At 39.1% G+C, this 12,575-nt stretch overlaps 1 protein-coding gene across 1 annotated transcript in view; it reads right to left on the minus strand.

Moving 5' to 3' along the window:
- LOC122671669 (phosphatidylinositol-3-phosphatase myotubularin-1-like) overlaps positions 1–12,575 on the minus strand; it is a 62,316-nt gene that overhangs the window by 15,895 nt on the left and 33,846 nt on the right. The window contains exons 11-13 of the mRNA XM_043869031.1: positions 6,224–6,323; positions 6,007–6,120; positions 3,307–3,476 (exon numbers count right to left, since the gene is read on the minus strand). Of these exons, the coding sequence (XP_043724966.1) occupies positions 3,307–3,476; positions 6,007–6,120; positions 6,224–6,323 (384 nt within the window). The remainder of the gene's footprint in view (positions 1–3,306; positions 3,477–6,006; positions 6,121–6,223; positions 6,324–12,575) is intronic.

Genomic DNA, 12,575 nt, shown 5'->3' on the forward strand with positions numbered 1-12,575 from the left:
ATCAAAAAAGTAGAGGCCTTGCTCCTCACGTCCACTACCAATAATCCTCTTCGTCACCAAATCCTGAAAAAGACAGTGAGAAGGAAAAAAAGTGACACAACAGTTAAGAGATTTAGTCAAATGACTCACAAATAAAAGATTCAGTGTAAGGTTAGGGACATGAAGAACAGAAGAGAGGGAAATAGATGATGTCACAGGGATATTACCCTTACCAGATATGGAGGAAAGGGAGCCATCAGCTACCCTAACCTTGTCCTTACCAGAGCAAATGGTATAGGAATCATAATAAAGAGACGTACCAGTCATGTGGTCCGAGGCACCCGAGTCAATGACCCAAGACTGGGCAGCAGTGGAAGCTGAGGATGATGAGGATCCAGCCATACTAGATGTAGAAGATGTGCTCAACTTTGACCCAACCTTGCGAACCACTGCATCCATAAAGGTGGAGTCATCCTGTGGGGCATCAGCATCAGTCGCCGTTGCTGAATGAGCTCGAGCTCCCCCTCTACGGCCACCACGACCACGCATACCAGGAGGACGACCATGGAGAGACCAACACCTATCCTTAGTGTGTCCAGTGCGTCCACAATGATCACATTTAAATCTGTCTCGCCCAACTCCACGGGCACCAACTATCTCCATAGTACTAGCTTCCTCACGGTTAGGCCCTGGGCCTTTACCACCTCCACGGGTGTCTCGAACATAACTAGAATTGAGGGTTGACCTCTCAGATGATGTTGGTGTTGGTGCCATAGTAAGTCGCCTGGTCTCTTCACTCTGTAAGTAACTATAGACTTCACTAAGAGAGGGAAGGGGAGACCGGCCTAACAGCTGGAGTCTAATTGGCTCATAGTCAGAGTTCAGACCACCAAGCAAAGAGAAGACACGCTCTTTTTCAAGAGTCGGATACACCTTGGCTTCATCCTCTAGGTTGGTCAAACGAAGATCTCTGTAGTGATCATACTCTTCCACAAGACTAAGGAACGCACTGTAGTACTCAGAAATAGTGTTGTCACCTTGTTTCAATGAGTGGATTCGTTGATGGAGCTGATAGACCTTGGCAGTGCCACCTACTCTGTCAAAGGCCACAGAGACACTATCCCAAATAGCTTTGGCTGTTTCCTTCCTTATAAACCTCCTCCCAATCTCGGGCTTCATGGAGAAGATCAACCATGTCATAACTGCAGAATTTTCAGTCTCCCATTTATCAAAAGTAGGTGAATCAGCTGTGGGAGCCTTGATAACACCTGTGATATATCCAAGTTTCCCCTTACTCCCAAGAGAAAGTCTCACAGAATGTGACCAATCTAGGTAATTAGTACCATCAAGTTTCACAAAAGAATCTGTTCGTGAGTACTCTCATAAGCCAACTGAGGGACAACAGTAGGGGGCTGTGAATCAGCAGTACCAAGCACAGATGCATCTGAAGCAGCCATGATGGAAGGGATTTGACAATAAACAAGAACACCAAAGACAAGTGGGGAGTACACACTCAACCCAAACAAGCAAAAAATCCAATAAGCAGCCTAGGATAGCACACTGCCAAAGCAGTCCTAGTAGTAAATCTCTAAGAGGACTTAAATCAAACACTTCTAGTTCATAACAACAGCAGTCCAGCAGGCAGTCCCTAAGAAGAGGCCTCACAAAGGCTTGCAAGGTGTAATAATAACTTCAAACAAGTAAAAGAACCTCACAAAGGCTATGCATACACATCCCTCAACCAAAGGAGCATCAAACTGCAGCTCGAAGCAAGAAAAAAGAAGTAAACACTCTCGGGTTTACCTGGGCAGAACAGAGGATCCCACACAAGGAGCAAAATTGCTCATATAGCTTCTTCAATCAGCAAGGGAGATCATATCCACTCTCATAAGTGGCCTTGGACAATGCAAAAGGGCCAAGCCAAGACACAAAAAGAATCCGAGAATGGCAGCAGCTGCAATCTGAAACTGAGACTGGCGGAACTTGGAGCAACAGCTGTGGGAGATCCAAATCTCCAAAGAAGCTTCAAAAGGTCTCAAGTAGAGCCTTCAATCATCAAAAGAGGCTAGAATGAGCCTATTCCATATTCTTTAAGCAAAGCTGTACACAGAAATCTCCTCTTTGGAATCCTTAGACACAAAGGATTTCAAAGAGAAGAGAAAGAATGAAAAGAGGGACTGAACACGACTCTCAAACCTTGAGCCTGCTCTGATACCAATTTAGATTCTAGGTTTAGGAAATAAGAAGGGAGAAGAAAGAAGTTGGAGGAGGAAGAAGATAGCAAGAGAAGAGAGAAGAGAGAAGAGAATATTAGGCTGTAATCGATTGTGTTGGAGAGGCTTTTCCATACACCATATATTCATTCAATCATAACTAATAGAGAATTACATCCACCTCCCTAGGGAGGTATAAGGGAAATAAAGAAAAAACAACAGAATTACATAATAAGGCAACTAGTAATAGAACTAGTTCCTAAACTACCCCTATTACATGACTTCTAACATGGCACACCTATTTTCAGACCTGGTTTATTAATAAATAATTCAGATATGGGTACGTGGAGTCAGTTAATCCAATCTCTAATTCCTAAATTGGAATCTACGATTGGCTGGCTGCACATCAGCAAGATAGTAGGGTTTGTCTCACCATACTAAAACATTTTAAGAAAGTAATAAATACCGACTCATTTTACTCTTCCAACTCTGGTGAATCTTCCTGAGTTAGAGAAGTCACCCGAGTCATGACGTTGACTCCGCCAAATCCTAGACAATATGAGTTGACAATCAATTCAACTCCTAGCTCTTGGGAGTCAAGTGGACTTGACCGAGTCACCAAGGGCAAGTTATAGTTATTGAGTAAGATTACAGAAAAGTTCTTTCAAAATGAAAGGAAGGAAAACCTACAATATCAGGATGAAAATTTTCCTCATTAAAGAATAAAAAAATTAGATTTTTCCTCATTAAAGAATAAAAAAATTAGAGAGAGAGAGTCTGCACTATGAGGATGAATGTTTGCACGGTGACCATGCTTATTGGTCCTTTGCAGGGTAGTGTCCATAAAGAAGCCCGGAAGTGACTGCTATGAAGGAGACCGCAAATCAGGTTGCTTCAACTATAAAATTAGGTGGAACATTGGGCAGGGCAGTAGATTGATTGCTTAATATCTCACCCGATCAGGAAGAAAGACAATCATGGAGTTATCCCAAAAAGAAAAGATTGCTACTTTCCAGTTAAATTTGCGTACATAGACAAATCATTTACGGTAGTTAACCAAAAAACTTTTGTTAATAATAAAAAAAATCCAAAAAATATATAACTCCATATGAACCTGCAATGCACAAGCACTGATGCTGATTCTAAAGCAACACGTGCAGCAATCCAGGCAGAACCAGCTAGAACACTCTGAACATGTATTAACCACCCACTATCTCCAAGGGTAGAAACCGATGCAGACATACTACTAAGATTGCCTCCACCCCAGGTCCATCCACCATTTCTCTGTCAATTCAAAAGACAAACAGTTAAAACCACATGCACTTTTGAACAGCCAAAATAATGTAAAAATAAGGCTGATAAAGATCAATTAGAAAAAACCCTAAATTCTGTTGTACAGACCAATGAGAGAAGACCCTAAAATATTTTGGTATGGAAACGAATTCTCTAATCTCTTGTCACACTTCTACCAAGGTTGTAAAACTTAACTAGCTAGACAATAGAACTACTGAAACAGGTTCCACATGTAAGCTTGTTCAAGCTACTACAAAGCACAGCCTTTTTTTCCCCAAAAGAGGGAAAGTGATAGAATGAAGCTGAAGATCACAGCCATATTTTTCAATAAATGAATTTTACACAATAAATAAAGAGGAGATTCATTTTTTTTCCTTTGTTGATAAAAAAATATTATTTTCCTTTCTTTTTTCAAAACAATAGAAAATTATATGTACATATCAAAATATTTTATACAACCAGTACGTTAGTGTTTCTATACTAAACAAACACACATGCAGACTCATGTCAACAAAATTTATGTGATATTGTCTATTTGTCCCAGGGATATTAACAGTTTATATCAGCCAAAATTTAATCACTCAAGCTCAGTTTAGTATCATTTGGCGATTCAATGTACAAATGGCTTGAATTGCCTATTTTTTCCCTTTGAAGATCTAATGCAAGGGTGGGTTCATAAATTTATGAAATTGCCTTTGAAGATCTAATGCTATGGACCCACCCAAGTAATAGAAACTCAAATAATGTGATCAATGGCAATTTCATAAATTTAAGAACAGTTGAGGACAGAAAGGTTAACAGAATTTGGAACCTATCGGTAAATAAATTTTGGAATAAAGGACCTATCTGGAAATCAGAATTAGGAAGGAGATTATTTGAAACAAATATAAAAGCAAAGCGCTTTTGTGTAATTAACAAGGAATCTGTCCTGTTCAATTGAGAAGAACCAGTACTCCTCTTCTCCACTAAGAACAGGAACCAGTGGTGAACTACTCCAACTGACAGAGCTGTAACTGCTCAACGACAATCCGGATGGTGCTCAAACCCTAGGGATGGAGTTGCCCAGCCCAGAAAATCTTACTTTAATGGGGCAAGAATGGTAATGTCTATCAATTGCAAGAAAAAAAACAGAAACATAGCAGGGGCTAGGTTCCTCAATTATGGGAGATTAATCTCAAGTTTATGACCATACATCAATAGAAAATAAGAACAGATTCTTATGTAACAAGTTTGAATGGAAACCAAGCAATAATGAAAGAGTTATGACAGGAAATTGATGGGTGAAAAGAGGCTGGAAAACACAGTATCCGCCCAGCACTAGAAGCAAGAAGAATAGATAAGCAAAGGAGGGTGGTAGGAGGATTCGCCTGAGAGGAACGCAGATCTGAATCCATCCAAGAGGGAGAAAAAAGAGACTAATGCAGGAGCATGATCATGGTTCTGGTTTTGGGTAAATTTTCTAGTTCACAACAGAGCCAATGGTTCAAGTTTCGGTTCAGATCTGGTTTTGTGGCTAATCCAATTCATGGGGCAGCTTCAGAATCTTTATGCTGCTTGCAGCTCTAAAAATTCCACATTTTCCTACAACCTTATCTTCTCCAAATCGTGGGATCACTAAGTCTTATTTCTTTCATTATTTAATGTAAGTAATTAGGCTGGATTAGGACACAAATCCAGACCTTTTTTTGGACGGGGTGAATAAAATTCATTACCACAAAGAGAAAAGAGAAACAAGGGGCCCCCAAGAAGGGGGGAAGAGAGGCAAAAAAAAAGCAATACAACAAAACAAAACCACACCCACCCAGACCTGTTTTATTAAAATTTATTTCCTTGTTTCTTCAGCTATATTAGGACACCCACCACCAGTAGATCCATCTATTTGATCTGCATCAAAGACAGTAGAGATAAACGCAAAAGGGGAGAGAGAGAATTTTTAAGAGCTTCCATTCACAGAGAACAGTGGAACAGAGTGGAGCTGGCACTAAAGAAGGGCCTTATGCAGGTGGTTAATTCAGGGTCCATGAAAGATGGAAGCTCTAGGTTTGCCACAATGCCCTCCACATGGCACACAGGGTGGAGGGGGCACATTTGGACCTTATACTGCTAGCAAAAAAAAACTCATAGGAACATGGTTAACTTCTCAAATAAGGTGCTAGCACCATTTAAAACAAAACAACAAAATATGTTGAACAAAGAACCATCCCGTCCACAACTTCTCTTTCAGACTACAATGTAACTCTAGTGAAAGCACTAACAGAGAAAAAGATTCTCATCATTCTGCAAAGTCTACACACCACTAACAAATTAACCACATTTTGGAACTAAATGCCAGAACAGCATCAAGACAGCAATAAATGATTTCTTTCAAAACATTACCTAGTGTAATTGATCAATCAAACAGTTCCAAGTGTACTATAAATCTCTCATCCCAAAAAACTCAATGTAAATTCATTAACAAACATATGAAATAAATATATTTAAAGACTAAACTGAAATCCCAAAAAGTTGTACAAAAGCTGACCAAGAATGACGACATTCCATCTGATGAAGTAGCACCATGAGTATCTAGGTAATCTCTGAGTCGAGAAAGGCTATCCCTCATAGCATGAATATTGTCTATCCCAAAGAATACTATCTGAAAGTAAACCACATGTGCATTGTTAGCAATTATAAAAACATAAAAGGATAAAAGGCTTACTAAAATAAAAGTTCTCAACAGATATACTAATTTGACACACCTCAGACTGGAAATAATTAGAGGAAGACTCTGAACCACCTCCCATTGCCCCATTTGCAAAAGCATTTTTTCTTGGTCTTGCATCAGCAATATAAAGCTTCCTACAGAAACACCATCCAGTATCTTAGTACCCAAGAAGTAACAAAACACACGGGATTGAAGCAACCCAGACAAGTGAAGAGTAAATGTACTAATGCCAGAAAAAGATTAAACACAAGGTTATGCTCTCTTGTTGGTCCTTTCCAGCATTCCTTCTGCTGGTATCTCATTTTTCTTGAAAATTAGAACTTCCTCGACAAGACCAAGATATGACATAATCCCATACTATTGCATCCTTTGCTTCTGAAGAATGCTAATCAGAAGTCCCTCCACTGTCAAATTTTAAAGAAAGTTAAAAAAAAATTCTTCTTTGCAGTAAAATGGACCAAATTCTTCTTGGATGGAGTGCAATATCAGGAAATGGACCTCCAATTCTTGCTCATATCAGAAGATTTAGGATTCCATTTACTTTGAAATTAAAGCAAAGTTATCGCTAGCTCCTTCTTCTTGTTGTTCTGAAACCCCAAGGAATAGGCTTATTGTTGATTCCTGGGGCCTATCTAATGTTTCTTTTGTTGCTTCTGTTGGCCTCTAGCTAAGCTAGGGCCTGGCTTTTTATTTTTCGTTCTCCCCCTCGGGGCCCCCTGTTTCCCTTTTCCCTTTTGGTAATGAAATTCTTATTCCCCCTCGGGGCCCCCCTCGCCTTTGATGCTTTGGAGTCGCCTTGTGACCATGTGACAGCATGCCTTATATTATATTGGTTTTTATATATTTCACAAGTTTACGTTGATTTATGTCTATTGCTTTGTTTTCTGATGAACATGCATATATTATATCCTATGCTTTGTAAGAATTGTGGGCTGTCAAGGTAGTGAATTCCCAATTACAATTGGGTTACATCAAGGATCGGCTTTAAACCCTTATTTGTTTGGGCTGATAATGGATGATTTAACCGGAGACATTCAAGTGACGTTCTTTGGTGTATGCTTTTTGCTGATGATATTGTTTTGGTGGATGAGACAAAAGCAAAGATTAACGCAAAGTTAGAGTTATGGAGACCAACCTTGGAATCAAAAGATTTTAAGATGAGTAAAACGAAGATGGAATATATGGAAAATGAGGCGGTGAAAATTGATGAGGGAGATTCCACAAAGTGATTATTTTAGGTATCTGGGCTCAATCAATATATGGAAAATGAGGCGGTGAAAATTGATGAGGGAGATTCCACAAAGTGATTATTTTAGGTATCTGGGCTCAATCATAAATAAAGAAGGTGATATAAAGGACGATGTTTCACAAAGAATTAATACAGGATGGATGAAGTGAAGAGGTGCATCCCAAGTGTTGTGTGATCGACGTATTCCTTTAAAACTTAAAAAGGAAATTTTTGTAGCATGGTCATAGAGACCAGCTATGATGTATGGTGTAGAATGTTTGGCAGTTAAGAAGCATCATATAGATAAACTCAGTGTGGTGGAGATGAGGATGTTGAGATCAAGGTTTAAAGTATCGGTATCAGGTATTGTATCGGAAGGGTGATTTTAAGAGACGTATCGTATCGGAGATACGTATTGTACGCTACAGATACGCATGGATATGGTCAAGAATCAAGATACACATGAAAATACACTTTTGGAGCAAAACACAATATAAATAAGTAATATATAACATGTATCACGCATAAGCACTAAAATGGAGAGCAACGTAAAATGAGACAAGAGATTTTCATCGATTTGAATACAAATCCTTGCAAATGATCAAGTTTGTTGATCGAATCCAGGTACGGCTCTTGCACTACCCTCCCTATCGATTTATAGCAAAATATAGGATTAAAAAACATGGTTTAAGGAGGAGTGATCTGACTCCGATTGAAGGAGCTAAAAGAGCTAGGGGTAGGCCTAAAATGACCATAGGTGAGGTTGTGAAGAATGACATGCATAATCTAGGTCTTGTGCCAATTATGACTTTAGATAGAGCCTAATGGAGCGCAAGGATCCACGTTGTCGACATCATGTAGCTGAGATTTTCCTGATTTCCTAGGCTATTCTCTTTCCTCTTACTTCCATTTTTCATTTTTCATTTTTCATTTCTAACTTTTCTTATCTCATTTCTTCATTTTTATTCTTCATTCCTCTTACTTTTCTTTCCCTTTGTAAGGACCTCAATTTTCCCTACTTTGTTTTGAAAGGATCCATGTAACCAACTCCATTTAGTTGGGATAAGGCTGAGTAGTAGTTGTTGTTGTTGTTGTAAACACAAATCAAGTTTTTCTGAAACCTACCTTTTTCTGTGAAATTTCCTTTTTTTATGAAATCTCCTTCAATCTCTAATCTCAAAAACAAAATCATAGTCTGATAGTCACATGGATCATTAATGGTCGTATCAATATGTATCGGTATGCATAGTTCTAAATCTCGGCGAGATCTCGAATACCTCGAGAATCTCGAGCTCCTTGAGACAAGATTACATACGAAACTTAAAACCTGCAGTGTTTTGAAAATTTTGGTCGAAATTTCGGCAAAATCTCGAAAATCTCGTTGAAATCTCGAAAATCTCAGATATCTCAACCTAGTTAAGAAGAAACTTCTCGAACACTATGATGTGGCAGTTATATGTCATGTGGACGGAAGACAAAGCACGTCGGTTCCATCAAACCCTGAGTGGACTTGATCCAGCACACCATAGTTAATATCAATAGACAGTCACAGACTCACAATATTGTATTGTTGAGGCATGGAAGACTATGGTGTCTATGACATATGTATTGTTCACTGTACTTGGGTGTCTATTTAATATGCATTGTTAACTGTACTTTGTAGTTTTTACTTTTAAGTCCTTAACTATTTCTTAAATAATTATTCAATATTATGTGTCTTCATCCATTATTGCATAATCTACTTGTTTTATTTTCCCATTATGTCTCATAGCACTCAAACAATGTGATAAGGATTCAACGTATACTACCAACAAAGGGTCCAAATTCAGAGCACAAACTTGGGTGCTTGTTTTTACGATTTGAAGATTTGAATATGTTTATTAAGCCGAAAACAAGCTTCTCTTAAAGTTTCAGAGCCAACTATGGCCATTTGCCTACCAAAACATCAAACCGAAACAAACAAACAAAAAATGCACTATCTCACTGAGATCTCAGATTCTCAGTGAGTGATGCAGTTAAGATTGTCCAATTGGGTCAATTGGGCCTCAAAATACTTTATTTTGGCCCATGGTTGGGTTCTATAGACCTTAGGTTTCTTATTTTTGGGTCCGTTGATGTAATGGCTAATTTACAAGCCTATAAAGTGGGGATAGTGCTAGTACACGGGATTAGAAGTTAAATTGAGTGTTTGAGTTTGATTAGGATACTTAATAGCTAGATAGAATTCTGTTTTGAGTTTATTTATTTATTGTGTGTATTAGAGTGATTAAAAGTCCTTTTATGAGTCAAATTAGGAATTTTAGAAGGTCTATATATATGTAACACATCCTCCATCAATTAGAGATGATTTGAATAAAGAATATGAGTTTTTTTAAAGAGTTTTTGTGTTGTTGAGCAGTGCATACAGGATTGGTATCGCAAATCTGATTTCTTCTCTTCTCTTCTGTTCTCTTCTTCTTTCTTCTTTCTCCCAAGAAGATTGATCTCATCTCTCTTCCCTCCCCTTCCATCAATCTTTTTTATTCCCTTGACAACGCAGTTGCTTTCTTTATCCCAGATTTTGTTACAGATTTGATTATTGGGCCTACTTGCATCTGAGATCCTTAATCTGGATTTTCATATTGCATCAGCGAGATCTCGAGATCTAGAGAATCTCAACCTAGTCGAGACACCTCCTCGACACGAGTTTTTGAACCTTGCCAGTATGTATCGAATTGTATCGGTATGTATCGAGTCGCATTGGCTGATTCATACCAATATGTATTGATACTCTCACAGAACCTTTAACGTACGTATTGTGTTTATCATAAGTATCAGTACGTATCGGTCCGATCGTATCATATCGATCGATACTCTGATAGTCACATGGGCCTCTAATGGCTGTATCAACGTGTATCGGTTGGCATTGACCGTATCGGTATGAATTGAGCTGTATCAATACTCTCACAAAACCTTTAACGTACGTATCATAAGTATCGGTATGTATCAGTCCGTATCGGCCGATATAATACTATAGAAATCGAGACATACTATTTTCTAAAAAAAAGATACGTATCGGTATGTATCGTATCTGTATTGATCGATACTGATACGTATCGGCCGATACGATACAGACCGATACTTTGAATCATTGTTGAGATGGATGAGTAGCATAACTAGGAAGGATAAAGTAAGGAATGATCATATTAGAGGTGATTTGAGAGTAGCTCCGATACATGATAAGCTACGAGAAATTCGTTTGAGGTGGCATGGCCATGTTCAACAGAGGCCTTTGGAGGCTCCATGATGCAGGTTTATCACCAAATTGGGCTGCTATCCCTAGAAATAAGTCTAGGGTTGGGTTATAGACATGTTGGGCCTTTGGTTCCATGGGTTTTCTATGTAATAGGCCACTTTTATGAGCCTAAAGTTGGGGTACATGAGTTGCATACGGGATTAGCCGTATACTTAGTTTATTTTCATGTTTTAGTGTTTTAAATTGAACCGGTTGAACCACTGGTCCAATTTAAGTGATTTTAAAATATTCTTTTAGGGTAGAATCTTTTCAACTTAACTTTTATTTTAGGGTCCACACCTCTACGTGAATTTTAGAGAGGGAGTGTTTTGTATTTAGACTCAGCCTGGGATTTATTATTCCTAGGCTGCATAAGAATTTGGGCCTTTGGCCATTATAAATAAAGGCAAACCGTGTGGCTTCTCTTTACCTCAATGTCTATGAAATTTCTCTCTTGAGAGCTGCTGCAACTTCTCGTCTCCTGAAGATATGCTTTGTATATGATCAAAGCAAGGCGGGATTGGTGTGTGATCCAATCAACACCTTGCGGTGTGAAGCCCGGGTGGTTCGTTGATGGGATTGTAGTACGATCCAATCGACACTCTGCGGTGTGAAGCCCGAGTGGTTCTCTCCAAGTGCTAGCTTCAAGTTCAAGTTCTAAGTTCCACTTTTTATTCAAGTTACTGCCATTACATGTTGCTGCTGATCATTCTTTGCAAATCCAAGTAAGTCTGAGATATCCCCAACCCCATTCTTCTTCTCCTAATCCTCTACTGCCCTAACCCTAAGTTTTCCCCCTTTTTGTTTTTCAATTTTTCAAAATCCTAAGTTACCCACAGACCTAACCAACCACTCAAATCTCATCAAACTTTGACCATAACATCTCCATCATACCTAGCTTCTGCCCCAAACCCATCATCAAAACCCTAACTTCCCCCATCTCAAATTCAAAACCCAAAACCCTAAAACCTGCACAGACCAATTCAGCCATCACATTCTGCCCAAATTTGGATCGAATCTTTCCCTACTCAATTGGGAAACTCGATCTGAGTTTGGTCCCCAAACTCCCTCTAAACCCTAGATTCCTTCACTTCACACTTTTCAAAAACCCGAAACCCTAACCTGTTGTCTTTTAAGTTTTCACTCTTCCGCTCATCAAACCATCACCAGACCAATACTGATAGACTCCCCTACACCTGCCTAGCATAACCAACCCTTCAAACCCTAACCTAACCCTAACCCTAAATTTGACCTAATTCCATATTTTACACCAATCGGTCTGCCTGTTCATAGCAGATCCTGCAGAACTGGTTCCTAGTGGGTCTTCTACGTACCTAGGACTACATTTCTCCAGTACGGAGGAGTGATTTGATTCAGGCTGAAGGAACTAAAAGGGACAGGGGCAGACCTAAAATGACCTTAGTAGAAGTGGTGAGGAAAGGCATGCATAGCTTAGGCCTTGTATTAAGTGAGACCTTAACAGAGCTGATTGGAGGGCAAGGATCGATGTAGCCGACTCCATTTAGTTGGGGTAAGGCTGAGTTGTTGTTGTTGCTTTTATATGTTGGCTTTCTCATATTAGGTCATTACTATTATAATTATATCATCTTGGATTGATATGGCTTTTATATTGCATATAAACATAATTATATAAAATTATCATTGCTATATTACATATGTTGCACACCTATGCGGGCGCCTTGTCCCTAAGCAACCCCCCTCCAATGCCTTTGGGTTGCCTAGTCACCTTGACAACTATGGTACACTTTAGGGTACAGGACACAAGTAGATGGTTGAGCAAGGGTGTCTCTGGCTATATCCCCAGACCTAACCACCCAAGTATTAAATGTGCAGGGGTAGGCATGCCGAAGTCCATCTACCAAG

This window comes from Telopea speciosissima, chromosome 8 (assembly GCF_018873765.1).
Source record: "Telopea speciosissima isolate NSW1024214 ecotype Mountain lineage chromosome 8, Tspe_v1, whole genome shotgun sequence".
Lineage (NCBI taxonomy): Eukaryota > Viridiplantae > Streptophyta > Magnoliopsida > Proteales > Proteaceae > Telopea > Telopea speciosissima.